Below are 21,874 nucleotides of genomic sequence, written 5' to 3'. Positions count from 1 at the left end.
TTTTGGCTGTAGTTTTCTTTCTTGTTATGGACTTTGGCATGAATCACTTACTCTCTCAACCTTAGTTACTAATCTTTTTTTTAAGTTGACGTATCACCTGTGCCTAGGCTAAATTGATTGTAACTCTACTTGGATCTTTGAATAAAAGGTACCATATTAGAACAGTTGGCTTCAACTTTATCGTTTTCTTTTGACTGTTACATAGGTTATACTTTTGAATATAATGTAAACATCAGAATGATAAAGTTGGAAGCAAGTATTTCAACCTTATCAAAAATAAGCATGTTAATTAAATTAAACCAAATATTTTTGACTATTTAGCTTTGTGGAAAAAAAATCCAAGATTTTGACTTTTTGTTTCAAATCAGGAGAAAGCAAAAATGTGAAATCTCTCAATTTCCAGTGGGACGCGTTTTTTGTTGGCCAGCTTGATGGACCCCAGGAAGTTATAGCAGCTAGCTTCTGACAAATAGAGAGATTGGGGCACTTTTGATTGACTGTTCTCCGTTCTTTGCTGGCAAATCTGTTGTCCGGTTGCTGCTCTTACTTTGCTCTCTTCTGTATTACAGAGGCTTTTCTTCCCACCTACTCACCCCACCCAAGTTCTGCATCATCTTCTCTTTTTCTTCTGTTGGGTCCTGTTTGTCTAAGTGAAAACCCACAACTTTGGCTTGAGTTTGGCTTTTAACTCTGCACTTTCCTTGCACATTTGCGTTTAAGCCTTTATTGGAAAATTGCATTGCATGAAAGCAGTTGTAGTAAAGCCTTGCCAGTGGGGAGGTTACATATGTAGAATTGCTCTTCACCCTCCCTTAAGTAGCAAGAATGTCCCTGCTATGTCTATAGTGCTAACCATGCAAGGTTTCATTCTATGCATGGGTTACATAGGTTGAGTGAACGGTGTCCAATTTAATTATAAATGCATGAAGCCAAGTTGCTTCCCTTACAGCAGCATCTACTTCTTTGCCCAGCTCCAGGCAACCTCGTTATTTTCAGTGTGGACAATGTGGTTAATAAAGGTGGGGTGGGAACATGCTATCTTTCTTTGCTGCTTCCTTTCTACACAAGGCCACACTGTACTTCTGCTCTACATTTTTGTGCCTGGAAACTAGGGGCCAATAGGCATTTATGCAGCAACAAGTGTCCGCTCTCCTATGATAATGATTATTCCTCTCTGGCACTGACATGGACTTCAGTTACAACAGCTAACTAGCCAAAATAGGAGGGAGAGTAGTTCTAGGTAAGCAGAACCCCTTCAAAACCAATTCTGCAGAAGGGAAGAAGTACCAGAGTGAGACCCTTAGCTCCGTATCACTTGGATACGTTGGGGGTGCAGGTTATTAAAATTAATAGGAGTACAGCAATGGATCACTTTCCATAAGCTCCGTGTAATGAATTCTGTGATTGTGATGGCTGTGGATTTATATGCAGAGGAGGTATACGTGATGACCCTACTTTTCTTTGTTGAACACCTGACAGAGCAGCCTTTTTGAGTTTGCTGTGCTCTGAAGGAGACTCAGGCCAGGTCTACACTAGACCGTAATGTTGCTTGTAGATGTGCAATCCCAGCTACGGCAATTACGTATCTGGAACTGGCTTATCTACAGCTGACTTACCTGGTGTCTTCACTGAGGAAGATTGACAGGAAAAACTCTCCCATTGACCTCCCTTACTCCTTGCAAGATTGAGGAGTAACAGGGTCGAATGTTAACCCTGGTAGTTCAATTTCACACATCCCTGCTAGGTGCATGAAATGGAAGCCTGGAAGGTTGACCCTGACCAGGTCAATCTTCCCCATAGTGTAAATGTATGCTCAGGCTTTCCCTTCTACTCCTCCCGTTATACTGGTTAACAGACTTGCTGAACAAGGATGGTTTGAGAGCTTCTTCAATTCGTTTCTTCTTCTGGCCTTGTACCTGGAACCTCCCTTTGCTCCTCTGGCTGAGATTTGCCTTCATAGATTAATTAGCTAATGTTTGCAAACAGCTTTCAAAAGTTAAAGCACTCTGAAATTGATGAGTAGCATTACTAACATAGCTCCACAGTTCAAAGCAACCATGTCATCAGTGGGGTGTTGGCTTAGCAAAACAGGTGTGCCCTAATTCTTCACTTTAGTTTTGTTGTTTGACAGAAGCCTCTCCCTAGAATGAGGAAGGATGACAATGCCAATAAATATCCAGGGTTGGAATTATTAATACCTAGAACTTACCTGGTGCTTACCCAAAAAGTGCTGTACAAACACTAATCAGTTACTCTTTTACTGAATTATGAAGCAGTTTTTATAGAGGGAAGGTCAAACACGCCATCTAAACTTTTGCAGTTATTGGTTACAGCCACTTCCCTTCGCCATGCGTTTTAGATCTAAGAAGCAGAAGCGGGATTCACTGCTGATTTATTTCAATGTTGACTTAAAAGGTGCGGCCTGTGTTTAAATTCCCATGTAAACTACAGAGAAGCCCTTCATTTTTCCTTCATCCTTTAAATCCTCCTAACTACTTTAAACATTGAAATGTCTCTGGGCGGGTACAGGAAGCAAACACTGAAATTAACAACAAGAATTTCTGTGGCACCTTATAGACTAACAAACATTTTGGAGCATAAGCTTTCATGGGCAAAGACCTGCTTTGCACACACAAGCTTATACTCCAAATATCTGTTAGTCTGCAAGGTGCCACAGGACTTCTTGTTGTTTTTGAAGATATAGACTAACATGGCTACTTCTCTGATACCGAAATTAACAAAATCCAAATAAAATTAGTTTTTGCTCTCAGCAAAAGAATCACACTGTTATAAAATGCATTTTATAACAGCCATTTTTCCCCCACACTAATTCAGAGTGAGCAGTGTCAAAATAGTGTTATATAAATGAATGGAAATCCTTGATGAAAAAGGCACTAGCCACTGTGAGTAATACAGGCTGAATCTCTCTAATCCAAAACTTTCTTGTCCGGCAACATCCATAGTCCGGCATGATTTCAGTTAGCTGGATGACCACTTATCACGAATCTGGCTAAGTTTCCTGTGGTTCCATAAAGTTTGTTTACAGCCACCAGTCCTGGCTCTCAGTCATCTGTGCTGTTATTTAGCTGTAATCTTCCCCTAAATGTCTTCAAAGTGCACATTCAGCAGTGGAAGGGTTGGTTTTATGCTAGGTCATATTGACTTCCCATTGTTCGGCAAACTCTCTTGTTCAGTACCAGTCGGATTCCCAGGATGTCAAATGAGAGAGGTTCAACTGTCGTTGTACAAGTTTGCCTTTATTGCTTTAGTAGACTGTGATTAACATTATGGATGGCATGATGAAATAATTCTGCTGATAGCCTACACCACTTCTGTGTTCTGGGTGTAAGGAGTGCTATTAATGAGCTGTAGAAATTGATCAGTGATTTGGGTTACATGCTATTTTAGTCATACAGCCCAGGAAATGGGCTGGCTCTGAGAAAACTCTTAGAGGATTAGATTAACTGACTTTAGACAGTGGGATTTATTTAAAACTCTGCTGACTTTCCTGCGATTTTGCAGACTAAGAAAAAGAGAGATGAAATCCTGGCCTCATATGAATCAATGAAAGGTTTGCCATTGACTTCAATAGAGCCATAATTTTATCCTTTTAATGAAATTCCATCCTCCTTTCGTTTTTCCTTAACTCATGTTGGGATTTTTTCCCCTTCCCGTCTTTCTGAAGTGCATTCAGTTTGGCTCCAAGAACAGTTTATTTTGTATATCGGTATACAGCTCCACCTTGGAAATGTATAACATGGCATTTGGTCTAGAGTCAAGAGTATCATCACTTAAATTCTCAAGCTGAGAACAATATCCTGTGTTAATGGAGGGAATGGCCTCTGGTTGTCTAATGGTTTCCCCGTCCTCCCTGTCTACTTTGAGACCAAAAAAGATAGAAGCGGAGTTTATGAAGGCACAAAGAACAATGAAGGTCAATGGCTGATAGGTGCCTACCTGCCATGTGTGTCTTTGAAAACCTTCCCTTTGTTGTGGAAGAGGATGATTTGGGAGTTAGCTAAACAGTTATGAATTATTATAGTGTTACCAGATAAAAAAGAGGATTCAGGTTGTATTAATGTGTCATGTCCAATCCAGTAGAGTACAGTAATACAATGCAAGTTGATAGATATTGATACATATACACTCCCTCTCAAGGGTTTCCTCTTTTTTGAAAGGTCAGTTATGGTAACCTGAATTATTATTATTATTATGGAGATCTTCAGTGAATTCCACAGCTTCTTATAAACAATGCTCATGGCCTACTAGTTAGAATGGATTGGAGAAATAAATTATATAAAACAGATACATAATTGTTGTAAGTGGTTTGCACTGGATGTTTTGAGAAGAATCTATTTTCGATATTTTGATGGAAGTTATTTTGTCTGTCTCTTTTCTGTGGCAGGAGCATGGCGCAAGGATAGGATAATAAATACATCAGAACCTTTGTTTCCAATACTGCATTTTCTTGACAACCCAAATGCATTCCTAGTGGGAGTTTGCTGTGTGTATAACGTGGGGTTAGACATTTGAAGCTATTCTGCATGGTATTTTGTTTTCATGGCAGTAGAGCTTTAGTTATGGCTTTGTGTGGATTTCCATCCATTGCCCCTTCTTTGTTGACTGAAATAGCTCATGTCTATTCAGATCTGATCTGAAAAAAATTTGATATCAAAGCACTGAGATTTTTTCCACACAAAATAAGTTTGTCAACATTCTCACCTTTTTAAAGCTGCATTGGATTGTTAAACTGTAAATAAGGATTTGCAATGAAGGCCAGGTTAAAGACCCTGGAAAACATGGGTAGGGAACTCCCAGCCAATGGTGTGGATCTGGTGCACTTCTTGCCTGTATCTGGCCACTGAGACTTGGGGCTCCCCTCCCCAACATCGATGTACTACTGGTTGAGGGGTGCGGAGTCCTGAGCCTCATGGGCCGGAGTCAGGCAAGCTGGGGCCAAATCTGGAGGCAGACAGGAAGCGGCTCTACGCTCCCTACACTGCCTCTCCCCTTTCCCCCTCCCTCCCTCAGCTGGCCCATTCACAGCCATGAGAAGCTTTGCACCTGCTGCTCTGATTGGCTGCAGTTGTGGCCAGTGAAAGCAGCTGGGGGCAGTGCCTGGGAGCAGCAGGCGTGCTGCATCAGGTAAGCGCCAGCCCAACTGACCAGGCCCGGCACCCCAGGCCACTCCTGCACCCCACTAATGCCAAGACCTCTCGCTCCCAGCCTGCTCCTGCACGCCTCTCCTTCCCAACCCCCCAGCCTGTTCCTGTACCCTCACTCCCACCCAGACTCCACTCCAAGCCTGCTTCCTGAAATTTCACTGCCTTTGACTCCTTCACTGAGACATTACTTGGAAGTGTTTCCTTTAAATAAAAAAAAAATTCTGTGTATTTATTGTATTTAGCTCATTAGACTTTGTCTTTGAGTTATCTCCTGGACTGCTAGTGGACTGGTGTTGATGGGAACAGGACAGTGTAGGGAAATGTATCAATAACCATTGTGACACGTTTCCTCAGAGGTACCACTAACCTTCCTCACTCACCAGCCTAGACTCCCCCATCACACTGTATTGTGAGGGCAAACGGCCAAGCATTCCAGCCTGCTCCTTGGTCAGCATTCATACAGGTAGGGACACACGGCTGCGCTTACCGGCAGGCTCTCCATCCAACTCCTGCAATGAATCAACATTAGAAAGGCTAAAGCTAAGGCAAATCCCAGCTCTGCAGCCATGCACCACCTCTGGAGTGTGAACCCCAAATTTTACTATTTTGTAGTACATAGGGAACTGGACTGTGCAAGTTCACCTGATGTATTCCGACACGTTCTGATCTCACTTACCCTAGATTCACACTGGTGAAACTCCAGTGAAGCCAGTGGAAGTACCCCAGATATGCCTCTGTATGGATGAGTCTGGTGTAGTGTGTTGGTGATCTGTAGATGAAGGAGGATTCCTTTATTGTCACAAGATATTGCCTTACTCTTGTGCCCCCCTTCAGTAGACCCCTTTATTTTTTGTTCTGTGGTTACACAGTACCTCGCGCAATGGGTCTCTGGTCTGTGATTAGAACTTCTTCATGCTTCAGTAACACACTGAATAAATAATAATGCCACACCACTGAAGTACAGGTATCTTTCGGATGAGCGTAGCAATCAAAGTACACAGGGTACGCTACATATTATAAGTAGGGAGGGTAAGTTGGCTACTCATAAATCATCCAATGGCATCTTTCATATCCTTTGTTTTTAATGGCTCATTTTTTTGAGGGCAGAGTTTTAGTTTACTATCTGTTACTCTTCTACAACAGGCGTTTTGAAAAGAGCTGTTCTCATGTTAAGTGGAACATTTTGGTTTTCCTGTTAGCTCAGAGACTATTAAGATTCAGGGTTCAGTCTCTGTTGAATGGTGATTGTATTAATTGCATGAGTCTGATGTTTTTAGCCAGTGATTGGTGGATGCAAAATGTATTTAGTTCTTTAAAATGTACCCTCTAAGCTAACCTTCTTGTGTGTTGTCTTTTTCATTTGCCCAGGTACCAGTGATAGCGATATTGGGCTCAGGTGGTGGATTTCGTGCCATGGTGGGGTTTTCTGGAGTTATGAAGGCCCTCTATGAATCAGGAGTTTTAGATTGTGCAACATATATTGCTGGTCTGTCTGGATCTACATGGTAAGCTTTCTGCACCCCCACCCACCCGGCTATCTTTGGTGCAGTGGAAACTTTCTACTGAAGACTAGGAGGCCCACTGAGGATGAATGAATTTTGTGATGCAGGGTGCTGTCACCAGGGAGAAGGAATTCTCCATCCAGTGCTACAGAGTGGCGATATTGCTGTTTTTCAGCTGCTAGTATTTTTAAAATTCCTTAAAGCATGGGTGGAGAACCCAGATGTAGGCAACTTCAACTCCAGGGCTACATCTACACTATGCAGTTATTTTACACTAGCACCCGTTATTTCAAAATAACTATGCGAACATCTACACTATGCATGTGTTATTTCAAAATAAAGTCAAAATAGCAGATGCATTATTTAGAAATTGTTAACCCTTGATGTGGGAGAAATAATGCCTGTTTTGAAATAGATATTCCTGAATAGGTGCTATTAAGACTTGGAATGGTTCTATTTTGAAATAGCCATAATGATACCAATGGCACTATTTCAAAATAGTACGGTGTGTCCAGAATGCTATTTTAAAATGCATTTTGTGTCTTGTTGTGATTTTTCAAAATAGCTGCTTCGAATATGTTATTTCGAAATTGTTCAGTAGCATAGCCTTTGCCCAAGTGGACTGCTTAAGCAGGAGCTTGTGAGGATCGGAATTAAAACAGTTTCCATCTCCCATAACCATATCTCTGTCCAACCAGTATCCTCAAGTTTCATGTGAGTGGGCTAACTTGTAAGTAGGAGAGGTTATAGCAGTTTGGTATCAGTGTAGCCTTGTGGCCTTTCTGCCATGGGAGCCTTTGATCAGGAGCATTAACCCCTTAAGAATGAACACACACACACACACACACACACACACACACACACACACACACACACACACACACACACACAGAAGATTTTTCTTTGCTTATGGAAATCAAAATCAGAATTTTTGTGACGTGGCCTGGATGTGCAAGTTTGGGATTTGCTGCAAACGAAAGGTCTTATTGAAAGGGATCAAGGCCATTATAATTTCACAACAGGGGAAAGATATAACAATGTGTTTATAGCAGTTGGTGTAAGTTCCAAGTACCCATCTCCCATGTGGACATCAGAAGATGGGAACACCCAGTTCCAGAAAAAAAGCCCATGTCTCCACCTATGGGCTTTTGGAGATGTACTCCTGTTTTCTCTGAAGGAATTAATAGTGGATGTTCTCACATAAAATATTTTACCATTGGTCAGAGCAGGGAAGGCTGGAATGCTGACTGTGCTTTGCTTATTTCCTATAAAGCCTTTGCTGTTTCCAACTTTTTGTTTAGTCTGAGACTGAGATTTTTTTTTTTTTTTTTTGCTCACTTTGAGACCAGTAGAGAAGCCAGCGTCGGACTGGTGCCAATCCTCTATCTCCCCTTGAATCCAGCCCTGGTATAGTGTGTTTGGAGTAATGAGAGCTGTCCTTCTTGCCTCAGCTGAGTCTGCAAGTTCATTGAATCAGCCACTTACTAGTCAGAACGTGAGACAATTGTGCCTGAGGTCTGGATCTTACTGAGCTACATTTTAAACAAACACACCACTGGCAAGAGTTCAGTCCTGTGTGTTGATGCAATATAAAAATAATAAGACATTGAATCAAAATAGCAAAATTTTTGAACCAATCAGGTCAGAAAAAATAACTTTAAAAAGAGCTGGTGTTTACACAATAGGTTGATATTGTCTGGGTGATAACACTTGCTCAGAATTGTCTTCTGCACTGTACAGAAATTCAGTTTTGACACTTTGCCAGTACGTCCTTGTATTTTTGTTTCCATATCATTTATCCCCCAGGAACAGGGTTGTGCCTCCCTGCTGAAGGGTGGAGTAGTCCCTGTTCCTTCCCCTCCAGGGAAAGGGCAGGTCCTTGCCTGTACCTGAGACGCATGCCTGACCTTGTCAGAGAGTGTCTGCCTCATTACTTGTGTCAGTCATATTGCTGGACCACAGACAGATCTGCATCCTGTTCTCCTCTTCTCTCTCAGGCTAAGTCTAGATGTCCAAGAACTGTTGGCAAAAGATAAGCAAATTGCACAACAGTTCTGTCGGGAGAGGCTTTTCTGACATTTGACCCGTTCACATGGGGCCAAATGTCTGAAAAAAACCCTCTGTTGAGACATCCATTCTTCCTCGTGGAGCAAGGTCTGCAGGGATATCTGCAGCATGCTCCTGATCAGCAGATCTCTGCTGACAGATCTGCTGTCTGAACATGTGTGTTGTCGATAAAACTTCTATTGACAGAAGTCAGCAGTCTTGATATAGCTTTGTGCTGCAGTTTGGTGGTGTACTTATTTCAGCTGTGATTTCATACACATGTGAATACGTAGCACCACCATGAACTCTCAAAGCACATTGCAAGCACTAAGTAGACCTTGAAGTAGGCCTGTGACCTAAGTTTCATTATGATAAAGCATGGTGAGAATAAATGACCGATTTCCCCCCCTGCCCCCCGCAACAGCTATACAGTGACAGACCAAGTGGGTTCTTGCCCATTGGGTCTACTTTAAACTCTTAACACTAAACCACTGCCTAAAAAGTGACTCCTTTACTGTCCCTTAACTGTAAACATATCTGGCTCGTGCTAACTAGGGTAACCCGCACTTCTGTTAATTTTCAAACGGCATTAGTAAAAAGTGAAAGATTAAAATTACACCAATAGGAGAGGACTGGAGAAAGATGTATAGAAAGAAGCTCTGTGTACCTTTACATAACCTCCAATCATCAAGTCTTCATTTGCCATAATGTATTTAAAAGATTTTATATTAGCTTAGGTGTTTCTGTCTTTTACCTCTTAAAAAGATGAGTTACAAATGGCTAAATGCTGCTATAAGCTCTTTAATCTTTCAATTACATTGTAAATGATTGTGGAGTATCTGGTCTCTTGTCCATTTAAAAATATATTTGCAATCAAGATCTTAAATTTCTCCATTTCAGTGCTCATTTGTAAGATGACTGTAAAGCCTGGCCAAATCAATCTGGAGTTTTAATCATGAGTATGTTGGCTTCAAACTACTTTCCACGTCCCCATTTTACTATCTGAAAGCATTTCTGGGAATGCTTGTAAGTTTTATTGCCTCAGTAGTGCTTTGCTGGATTGGAGCCTTGTGGACATGCCTTTTCTTTAATTATGTGAGCACTAACTGATGACAGTAGGATTAACTTATGTCTAAGGTTAGGTATGAACAGAAGAATGGCCATACTGGGTCAGATCAAAGACCCATCCAACCTAACCGTGGCCAATGCCAGGTGCCCCAGAGGGTGTGACCAAACAGGTAATGATAAGCCATCTCTCTCCTGCCATCCATCTCCAGCCTCTGATAAAGAGAGGCTAGGGACACCATCCGTACCCATCCTGGCTAATAGCCATTAATGGACCTAACCTCCATGAATTTATCTAGCTCTTTTTAAAATCCTGTTGTAGTCCTAGCCTTCACAGCCTCCTGTGGTAAGGAGTTCCACAGATTGCCTCTGTACTGTGTGAAGAAGAACTTCCTTTTATTTGTTTTAAACCAGCTGCCCATTAATTTCATTTGTGAGTTGAAGGGCATTGATGAGTCATGGCCTAAAACATACAACATGCTGTCCCTTTGGACTGAGAGTTGTTTACAGTGTGTACATTTTACTTTAGCAGTTTTTTAAAAATCTGATTATGAAATGTAAAGAGCAAAAGCTGTTAATTTCCTTATTGCTTTATTTGTTGGTGCAGTAGACGTAAGACAATGTACAGTTAGGGACCATCTAGGCTCTGTTTTCATACATACTACTTCATATAATAGCATGTGTATTATTCCAATTAAGTGGGGAAGAAAAAAAAAACCTTGAGTAACAGAGATTGTTTCTGAGAATGTTGGTAACATGCATGACAACGCAGTTGTGCATTAAACTGGATACATGATACAAGGGTGTGTGGGGGTGGGGAGCAGGGGCAGAGAACTGCCAAAACACAGGCTTCTACTAACTTGACGTAGTGTAGACATAATTACCAATTTTGGGTTAGGTGCCTAACCTTTTAGACTCTGTTTGAAAATACTGCTAAGCACCTATCTCAGGCTATGGTTACACTAGTGAGTTTTGCCGACAAAAGCCTGGTTTTGTCAGCAAAACTCATGGAGCATGCACACCCACAAAATGTGTTTTGTCGACAGTCTGTTGACAAAACTCAGTGCTTTTGCTGGCAGTGTTCTGCCTCTCAGTCATGAGTTATAACGCTGTTGTCAATGGATTCTGTCAAAAGAAATGCTGTGTGGACACTCTGGGGGCGCTTCACTTGAGAGAGATGGTGTCCAGAACAATGGACAACCCTGTCTGCTGTGCTTCTGGGTGCCTGTTTTGTTGAGAGAGCAGCTGGGCAGTCTCCGACTGCTCTGTCGACAGAGTGGAGCACTCTTTTGATCTGCTTTTAACGTGTGGCTGCGCTCTGTCAACAGAAACTTTGTTGGGAAATCTCTTCCAACAGTGACTTCTGTTGACAGACTGCATAGAGTAACCATAGCCTCAGTGAGCCTCTGTACTCCAGACTTGGCAGTTGATAGCCCTGGCCCCTTGACATATTAATTATGATAGTAGAAAAAAATAGTATGAGCCAAAGCACCTTTTTTTCTTTACAAATTAAGCATCATATCTTGAAACATCTAAACACCTTTGTAAATCCTGCGCAGATTCCTCTAAGTGACAGTAGTTCACACACATACCAGTGATAATATTAGCTGAAAGTGACATATTATCTACACTGTTTTCCTGAGAATTTTGTTTCCTCATTCTCTGGGTCAGATTGATTTGCCAGAACATTTTTTGCTTTGCAATGATAGTTTGTTGTAATAATTTCTCCTCTAATTTTGTCGACCTCAAGCCTATAAATAAATAAGTTTTATCTAATTGAAATGCTTGGATTTGGGAGCTCTGTTCAGAAGCCTTTAATCAATCAAAACTCCATTTATTCAAGTGCGATTTTTCCCAAATTAAAGAGTGGTTTAGGACTTCAGACCTTTGTGACTGGATAATGATCTACTGCTGAAAGATAATTGTCAAGACCATAATGCAGTTGGCATGTAGAGTTTTATTAACATTATTATAGTTAATTGTACAATTTAAACAATTATTTGAAGCTTTCATGTAGAGTCACATTTAGATTTGGAGAACTGACTCACCAGTGGTCCACACAATTAGAAATGGAATAATGTATTTGGAGCCTGAAAAGATCTGTATAAGCATAACTGTGTGTGTGTTTGTTATGTACACATACACAACTCTTTTAGAAAACAAGACTATACCATGAGCAAAATTTTTCATATTATAACCTCTGTGTGTGCATGCATGTTACAGCAAAACCTCGACATATGTGGCTTCAAGTTGCATGTAACTCACTTTAATGTGAGTTAAGCACAACTTGATGCTTCTTTGCAGGCCCTTCTCTCTGCCTTCCCCCAACAGTGCGGCTGTCACATTGACAGCCACGTGGCTGAGAGAAGGCAGGGAGAAGGGGCTGCAGAGCAGCATCAAGTTGTGTTTAACTTACCACGCTGCTGGGGGAAGGCAGGGCGAAGCATCCAGGAAACTGACCAGCCCTGTTCAGTTTCCTGGGTCCTCAAGCAGAGGGGAGCTGGGAACCAAAGCAGCAGCCTTGTTCCAGTCTCCCCCTGATATGCGCAAACATTTGAGTTACACGGAGGTTGCATGAACTCAACCCCTGTGTAACTCAAGGGTTTACTGTATGTATGTTTATCCTCAATGTATACCTTCCTGTCTTTCTAAAATTTACCTTATATGTTATATTTCTATGCATTTTTAATCATTTTCCCACTTGAGTTACTGGTGGTATTCCCTGTAAGCTGTGCACTTGGGCAGCTGCCCAGAAGAGGTTCAGGTGCCACCCAGCTGATATGCAGAGCTCCCACACCCTTCCACAGCTGGCAGCATATGTTTCTATTGGTGGTGCACAGCCATCTGCCTTGGCACGCACAACAAAATTTATTTTGCCCATGGGTGGGAAAAGTTAGACCAGATGCTAGTTACTGGTGCTTTTTCATTCTTAACTTCAGATAAATATATTCATCCTTAAAAACAGGGATATGTCTGAATATATCAATGATATGATACATAATTTTCAAAAGCACCTATGTACTGTTTTCAAAAGAGGGCAAATTTTACTTCCTGTTTTAAATAGAGTAACTAAGACGATGAGGTCAAATCCTAAAGTCCTCATCCATTTGGAGCATATAGTTTGCTTAGTCTGTCTTTGCAATTTTAGCTCATTTGGGTCTTTATTCTGCAAACTGAAAAACCAGAACCTGGGTTTCTTGTGTGTTTCCTGACAGGGCTGTTGATCATTATATTTTCATTACAGGTTCATGTCAACTTTGTATTCTCATCCAGATTTCCCGAAAAAAGGACCAAAGGAGATTAATGAAGAATTGATGAACTGCGTTAGTTATAACCCACTTCTGCTGCTCACTCCTCAGAAAGTGAAACGCTACATTGAAGCATTATGGAATAAGAAACGTTCTGGGCAGCCTGTGACATTTACTGATATCTTTGGAATGTTGATAGGGGAAACACTTATTCAAAATGTAAGCACGTTTTGATGGTTATTGGAGCTGTAAGGACACTGGAAAATAACATCTGCAGGTGTTCATTTGAATTGATATTTTTGTGTCCTCACTAACATTTTATCAGACACATTTGATAGCAGAAATATTTGTCAAATAATTTCACATAACAAGTAAATTCCAGAACATTGCAATCTGTCTGTGCACAGTGTATAAGAAAAGACGCAGGATTTGCCTGTTAATCTATTATGAGGTAATAACGCAGATCCAGTTGGTCTATCTGTTTATTAATTTGTGCTATGAGTTTCCTATCGCCAACTTTCTAAAAGTAAAAGAGATACTATAGAAGAGAACTGTTGTGTAGTATTAAAGACAGTCTTGCTTGACTGATTGATGTAATAGACCAACTGAAGTCTGGTTAATGATGTGATCGTGTACTTTAAGCAAAGAATATTTATATACTGAAATATGGTAATAGAATATTATATATTTATCTGATAATTCATAATGTGCATATGTAAAAATAAACTACAGAGATATTGACTTATTCCATAGTTAACAGCAATAAAATGTTGACAGAAAGGAGGGCGAAATGGTGCTTGAGATGTGGTATATGTACTGTGTTCCTGAAAGAAAGGAATGAGCTATGTTAGAATTATTTTTCCTGTTACCTAGAGGAGCAAAAAGTAGCTTAGAGAACTTAGATGAATGTAAAAATTGAAACAATAAGTCATTGGAAGAGCTGGAAATAGAACCCAGGATTCTTAGTTCCCAAGATTCTTAGCTCCCAGGATTCTGTAAGTGGTAGATCACAGCTCTTATATCTGTCATAGTATGTATGTATGTTTACACAGTAGTCTTATTTCAAAATAAGCTATTCTGGAAGAGCTAGTCAAAGCAGCTTATTTAAAAATAGCACAGCTGCATACCAAACACATTTCAAAACAGCACTTAGCTATTTTGAAATACCTTGTCTACACACATAGAGCCTGTTTCAAAATACAGACTTTGGACTCACTGGCTGTGTCTACACTTGCATTCCTCTTTCAAAAGGGAAGTAAGTGAGGCACTGATTTACATATCTCATGCTTAATTTACATAATCTCTTTTCGGATGAGATTCTTTCAGAAGACAAAAAAGGAGTGTAGATGGGGCTCTTTTAAAAATAAACCCATCTTTGAAAGAACCCTACTTCCTATTTTGTTTCAGGAAGAGCAGTTCTTTCGAAGATGGTGTTTATTTTTGAAAGAGCTCCATCTACTCTGCTTTTTTTTCTTTTGAAAGAGTTAAAAGAGATTATGCAAATGAAGCATTAGATATGTAAACCAATGCCTCATTTGCATTTTCAATTTCCCTCGTTCAGAAGTGTAGACACAGCCACTGTGGCTTATTTCAAAATAGGCTCTATTCCCTGTCTTAACAGCACCTATTTTGAAATAAGTGCTATTCCTTGTAGAATGAGGTTTACCAATTTTAAAATAAGCCAAATCACTAGTTCAAAATTATTTGTTGTTGTTGTTATTATTATTATTATTATTATTATTATTGAAATAGAGGTTGCATTGTGTAGATACTAGGATAGTTATTTCGAAATAACAGCTGTAATTTCAAAATAGCTGTGCTGTGTAGACCTACTCTAAGAATAGCATATTCTGCATTTACTTAACCTAGATTAATATAGTTCAAAATTGAGCAGTCTCATTCTGGAATAAGAGTACTCACACAAGGAATTAATCAGAAATAGTTATTCTGGACTGGCAAGTTGACAAGCCAGGATGGAACAACAAAAGATAAGAATCCTCAGAGTCCCCCATTACTGCTACCCCATCAGTCACTGGAAATGAAGTGTATGGGAGATGCTGATTTCATAATATCACTACCACGTTCTCACAACATACCCAATGGGGTCCCAGAAGTCTTTCCCTGATCTGCCATATGGTAAATAGTTCAATGAGAATGGGAACTAGAATCTCTCCTACTTTAGGCATTTACTACATTGATATTTATAAATTAATATTTATGGTACAGATAGCAACATTCAGAGAGTTTGGCTTCTTTGGTGGTGGTGCATTCTGATTTTTCAGGTGGTTATTTTTCCTTTGTGATGATTTCAACAGAACTAAAAGTCTTCCCAACTAGCAGCATGTCAATCATCTCTAGATGGTTTTGATGTAACCTCTCTCTCCTCTTTTTCTACAGAGGATGAACACCACTTTGAGCAAGATGAAAGAGAAAGTCAATCAGGGGCAGTGTCCTCTGCCACTCTTTACTTGTCTTCATGTTAAACCTGATGTGTCAGAACTTATGTTTGCAGGTACATTTTCACCTTCTTTGCTTAGTTGTCATTTGTATGATTTTTTTTTCTCCACTTTATAAAGACTCCTACTTCTTAACGCTGTTTGGGACTAATTATATTCCATGTTTTGGGTAAATCTTGAAGTGTTGGTCCCACTGTGAGAATTACAAAGGAGATTGGGTTAATTTTAAATAATGATTAAAGTTTTTTAAAGTCCATAATGATATGGAAATTGAACCAATTAAGGAATCAATTTGCAAACACCTGGAAGATAATAAGGTGAGAAGTAACAAATCTTGTCAAATCAACCTGATAGCTGTTTTTGGTATGGTACTAAGCCTGTAGCTGAGGAAGAGTGGTAGATGTGGTGTATCAAGACCAGTGTTTCCCAACCTGGGTCTGCGGACCCTTGATGGTTCGTGAGGGTATTGCAGAGGGTACAAGGAAAAAAAAAGATAAATAAAAATGTTCATAGAAAATAAATTTTAAATAAATTGTAAATTTACAATTATTATTTTTAAATTAAATACCTTCCAATAATGTTATTAATTGCTGTCCAAAAACTGTTACAATTTCCCTATTCATTTAATGAAGTGTACATAGCAGCTAGAAGTGGCTTTGATGGGGGTGAGCAAACAGTTGGGAGAATGATTGAGGGTGCTTGAACATTTGGGGAGGTAAATGGGGGTCTGCACTAGTGAGAAGTTTGAGAACCACTGATCTAGAGTTTACTAAACCTTTTGATATAGTCCCACATGACTGTCTCATTAGCAAGCTAGGACAATACAATCTAGATGGAACTATTGTTAGGTGGGTACATAAGTGGTTAGGTAACAATTCCTGGAAAGTGATTATCAATGACTGACAGTCATGCTGGAAAGGAATAACGAGTTGGGCTCTGTGGGGATCAGTTCTGGGACTGGTTCTGTTCAATATCTTCATAATTGATTTAGATAATGACATTGAGAGTATGCTTACAGAGTTTGTAGATGATGCCAAGTTGTGGGCCAGGATGGGATTGCAATTGCTTTGAAGGATATGGTGGATGTTCAAAATTATCTGGACAAATCGGAGAAATGATCTGAAGAAAATAGAATGAAATTCAATAAAGACAAATGCAAAGTACTCCACTTGAGACGAAACAATCCTTCACACATACAAAATGGAAAATGTATACCTAGGAAGGAGTATTGCAGAAAGGGATCTAGGGGACATAATAGACTAAATGTGAGCCAAAAAAAGCAAACATCATTGTGAGATGCATTAGTAGGCGTGTTCCAGGCAAGACACAAGAAATAATTCTTCTGCTCTACTCTGTGATAATGAGGCCTCAGCTGGAGTATTGTGTCCAGTTCTGGGTGCCCTGTTTCAGGAAAGATGTGGAAAAGTTGGAAAAACTCCAGTGAAGATCAACAAAAAGGTAAAAGTTCTCGAAAACATGACCTATGAGGGAAGATCAAATAAATTGGTTTTGTTTAGCCTGGAAAAGGGAAAAAAAACCAAACCAAAACTGAGAGGGGATGTGATCACACCCTTCGAGTATCTGAAAAGGTTTTTACAAGGAAGAAGGAGAAAAAATATTCTCCTTAACTTCTGAGGAAAGGACAAGAAGCAATGGGTGTAAGCTGCAGCAAGAGAATTTTAGGCTGGATATTAGGAAAAATTTCATGACTCTCAAGGTGGTTAAGCACTGGAATAAATTGTCCAGAGAGGTTGTGGAATCTTCATCATTGGAGATTTTTAAGAGCAAGTTAGACAAACACCTGTCACAGATGATCCTGATGTGTGTGCTTGGTCCTGTCATGGGTGTGTTTAGTCTTGTCATGACTAGATGACCTCTCGAGGTCCCTTCTAGTTCTCCGATTCCATAAAGCAGAGTTTTTATGTTTTTGACCAAATGAAAATATTCATGCAAAGTGTCCGCTTCCCTCAAAAATCTTCTTTTCAATGGAAAACTGAAACATTTTCAGCTGAAAGCTGAACATATTTTGTGAGGGTTTTCTTTGTTTTTTTGGATTTTTTTTTTTGCGTTGTTTTTTGGGAGGAGAAGTTGAAAATTTTCCACCGGAGAGAGGTGAGGGAGGCTTCCCAGTAACTCTCCTCAAAAGTCCCACTCTGTTGTCTGAAACACAAGACCATCTTTCCTTTTTAAGTCTTCAGTAATCTAACAACTGTCTTTAAAAAGTGTCATTCTCATCAGCCTCTTTACTGTACCATGATCTTAAAGTTTTCCATTCAGTATAATTTTCCAAGCCATTCCCCTGTAATCGAGTTGCATAACTTGTCTTGACTTGTGATAAAGTAGGTGTGGAACAAAAATACTTCCACTTTTTTTTGCTTATTAAGTTATGGATGTAAGATAAATTCTGTCTTGTTCCTTCTTGTTGAGGTGCACTAATTGTATAGGATAACATTCCTCAGAGAGGTGATGGTATGAAATTTCACGCAGCTGCTATACTGCTTTTATGCTCAAGGCTCTAAATGTTCATTTTTCAAACGGTTCACAGTATTTCTGACCCCAGTGGCGCCGGTCATGCCCAGAACTGTAGTAATTACTAACTAAACATAATTAATATGATTTATTTCAGGGATGTTTTTATTGAGACAACTTGTAAAATCCCCTAGCTAGCTATTTTTACTGAAGCAAAGTCAGACAGTTGACCCTAGTGCGAGCTGACAGATTCACAGTAGTTAGTCAGAGTTACTTGTGGTGAGACATCGGCGTTCACAGAACATGTGCTGGTTCCACTGTGGATTTCCCAAATTTCTTCATATAAAAAAAGACAAATTGCACCATAAAGAAAAAAAATCGCCAAAGCTTGGTCAATGCCAGTTTAGATTTTTGATCTGCTACACCTGGAATTGTGTCTAAGACACTCCTGATTGTTACCAACATTTCAGAGCTAGTAAGGCGAGTGCATGCTGTACTTCATATTAATGGGTAAATTGCTTGGTTCAGTTGGGAACACTTTCTTGCAGTACACTATCCAAGGATGCCTACTCCTTGCAGTACAAGTGCTTTTTCAACATTACCACCTACAAGAATAGGCCAAAATTCCCAGATAGTCAGGTAGTGTAAATCTATATTAGTCCACGATGGCATTAGTCTGATTTACATCAGGGGACAGATACAAGCGACACTGAAGTAATGTTTCTGTAATGTTTGGATCAGATTCAGATGAGGTACTGACAATTTATTTTGATATAAGTGCCTTTAGAAAGGGCATTGCAAGAAGTGCTCAAAACCAAATCACCACAGGGGGCAAACAACTCTTCCATTTCCAGCCATCTTATAATCAAACAAGATTTATACAGTGCAGTACAAGGGATTGTGTCAATAATCACATATTTAAGATTTCTCTAAGCCAGGGGTGGCCAACACATGGCCTGCAGGCCAGATTCCAGCCTGCAAAGCCTTTTCCCATGGCAGAGGCACCATTTTACCCAAGCTGGCCAAAGTGAATGTGGGACACTGGGTGTAGTCAGGCTGGGGCAAAGGTTGGCAACCTCCAGCGGGAGGGATCTGGCTGTTAAACCAATTAAATTTAGTTCCATTAGTTCAGTGCAGCAGGGCAGGGAGCCGTCCACGCTGCAAGTGAGGGAAGTGAGAAGGAGAACTGGGGAGAAGGGCGGCTTAGTTTGCCCCTGCGGGAGCCCTGCAGGCATGCTGAGAAGGAGGCGGGAGAGGCCGCGGCTGCAGAGGAGCAGTAGCAGCATGCGGAGCTTGTGGTCTTTCTGGGGATGAAGGGGGCAGGTTTGGGGCTAAGAGGGGTTAAGCCTGGGGATGGGGGAGCAAGTTTGAGGCTCTTTTGTGCTCAGCCCCTGGAACATGTAAAAAATTGCCATGTGGCCCCCAACACAAAAAGGTTGGCTACCCTTGCTCTCAGCTTATTGCCTTACAAGGGTATTGATAGCGCACCAAATAGTACTGAACATAGATATATAACGACTTGCACTATGGTAAATTCTTCCCTTCAGATCAAAGCTTGTGTCTCAGGATAGTTTGAGTCCTGTCCTGCCACTGAGACATCACCTGTCTCCCACAAGAGGAGTGACTAAAAGTGAGATCAGTTAATTAGAGGGAAGAAAATCTGGTGATTTGCCTCTGCTGTGGGGTGTGATTAGAAAAATTATCTTCCTCTATGCAAATACCAAGTCTTGGCTATGATGGATGGATTTAATTTGCTGTTTTTTTGGCCATGCTATTCCTAAATTTAGTTTCAGCATTAACCTCAGAATTATTATCTTTGGCTCTCTAAGTTTCCTCTCATGCCTATACCTGTATGTGTGAAAGACTGCAGGTGGTTTGCTTGGGCAATACTGTACAGTGTGCTTTGATCAGATAACTCATAACCCCCTCCTAATCAACCATGGCAGGCTGTGAAGTTTGAAAGCCAGTAGTCATGAGCTACTGTGCCTGTGCTGGAGAGAGGGAGAGGTTCCACAGGACATGCACGACACTAACGTCGTAACCTTGTATAAGAACAAAGGAGACAGAAGCGACTGCAACAATTACCGTGGAATCTCCCTCCTAAGCATCACTGGTAAACTGTTTGCTCGCGTCATCCTCGGCAGACTCCAGAAGATTGCTGAGGGTGTATTCTGAATCACAGTGCGGATTCCGCGCAGAGAGATCTACCGTCGACATGGTCTTCTCTCTGAGGCAGCTGCAGGAGAAATGCAGGGAGCAGAGGAAGCCACTCTATATTGTCTAACCAAGGCCTTCGACTTGGTCAACAGGGATGGACTGTTCAAACTGCTCCACAAGATAGGATGTCCGCCACGGTTACTCAAGATGATCCAGTCTTTCCACGAAGAGATGAGAGGAACCGTCCAATACGATGGCACATTATCAATGCTTTCAGCATCAGGAGCTGCGTCAAACAAGGATGCGTGCTTGCTCCAACATTGATATTAAGAATTAAATGCTAGTGTCTTCTCTCTTTGAATCTTTGCTATGTTTAGAATCAGGCAACAGAACTGCCAGACCCCTGGGTGATGTGTTGTGGGGGGAGGCCCAATTCTGTGCTCCAAAAAGGGATGCAACTGGGAACAGCCAGCCTTCAGCACCATCCAGAGTGTGCTGTGCCCCCCCCAGAGCTGCCCAAAGCCGGCACACGCTCCCAAACCATCCGTTAGAGCCACCTGCAGCAAACTTCATCATGCTCCAGAAGTGATATAAAGTGCTCAGGGCTCTGGCTGCCACCACTCTTTTGAATTGCTAAGTCCCTGGACAACTGCCTCCTGTACCACCCCTACTCCCCCATCAGTAGGCCTGCATGTTCATGTTTTCAAGTCACCTGAAGTCAATGATCCAAAGTTACCATGTTTTGCAAATTTGTATGTAGAGGAAGGCACATGGTAAATGATATTTGGCTTCATTTAGTTATTGATGATTGATTTATAAATGTACTCAGTGATGTTGCTGAAAAGGATGGATTCAAGTAAAAGACAACGAAGACAAAATATTTTAGGTTGTGTTTTTATCTACAAATGGTTTCCTGCCCCCCCCCTTTTTAATTAATTCATGATTTAGAGCTGAATTCTGCCACATGAGTACATTGGATTTGGGGTAAAATTTTCAAAAAACCATCTAAATTCCATTTTCAAGAGAGATATTCAGACCTCAACCCTTTACTGCAAGTGAATGGGATTTAGATGTTAAAGTGTGTAAGTCACTTTTGGAAATGGAACTTAAGATTCTAAGTCATTCAGGTGCTTTTGAAATTTTTACCCCACCTATTTTTAGTGTTGTACAATCCAGAAAACATACAGTCTCTTTGTATGTGTAAACTTTATGGAGAAAAAAGAAATTGTATTTACAGTTACAATGTTTTTGCATCCTCTTTTGTCAGTAATTTTTAACTGTCTCCTTCCCAAGCCTGTTTGTTCTAATTGTATTTCACTGCACATCTAACTCTTTTGGCGAAATCCAGATTTCACTTCTGGAGTCTCTTCAGAGCTTTGTGCAGAACAATTTCATCTGCCCTACACGTTACCATAATTCATGTTTTCAGTGAACTCAGCAAAATCTGTAATTTTATATACTCAGTGATCTTGGAGGATCACAGCTGTTGCTAGGGTTTGTGTTGGTGATTCATGTTGATGCTTCAGATGGAACCCAGATGTTGTAGTCTGTTTCAAGTCCACAATCTCTCTCTCCCTGCCTCCACCCGACCCCCGCCTGCATAGGTTTTTCAACACGTTTTGTTATGGTAGGAATGGGTGAGTGTGGCAAGTTGCCCCTTTATGTGGTTCAGGTTCCACACCTTTGCCCTGACCATAGGGTTTAGGCTGAGGCTACCTCTTCTACTCTGGCCAGTTGGCTGGTTTCTTTCCCTCCCTGTCCTTGCA

General features: G+C 40.7%; 1 protein-coding gene across 3 annotated transcripts in view; it reads left to right on the top strand.

The window, feature by feature from the left end:
• PLA2G4A (phospholipase A2 group IVA) overlaps window positions 1-21,874 on the top strand; it is a 125,498-nt gene that overhangs the window by 69,375 nt on the left and 34,249 nt on the right. For all 3 annotated transcript variants that reach the window (XM_075002883.1, XM_075002881.1, XM_075002882.1), the window contains exons 8-10: window positions 6,534-6,670; window positions 13,023-13,245; window positions 15,424-15,538. In XM_075002883.1, the coding sequence (XP_074858984.1) occupies window positions 6,534-6,670; window positions 13,023-13,245; window positions 15,424-15,538 (475 nt within the window). The remainder of the gene's footprint in view (window positions 1-6,533; window positions 6,671-13,022; window positions 13,246-15,423; window positions 15,539-21,874) is intronic.

This window comes from Carettochelys insculpta, chromosome 9, assembly GCF_033958435.1.
Source record: "Carettochelys insculpta isolate YL-2023 chromosome 9, ASM3395843v1, whole genome shotgun sequence".
In the NCBI taxonomy this organism is placed as follows: Eukaryota; Metazoa; Chordata; order Testudines; family Carettochelyidae; genus Carettochelys; species Carettochelys insculpta.
This window is presented reverse-complemented; position numbering and strand designations above follow the sequence as displayed.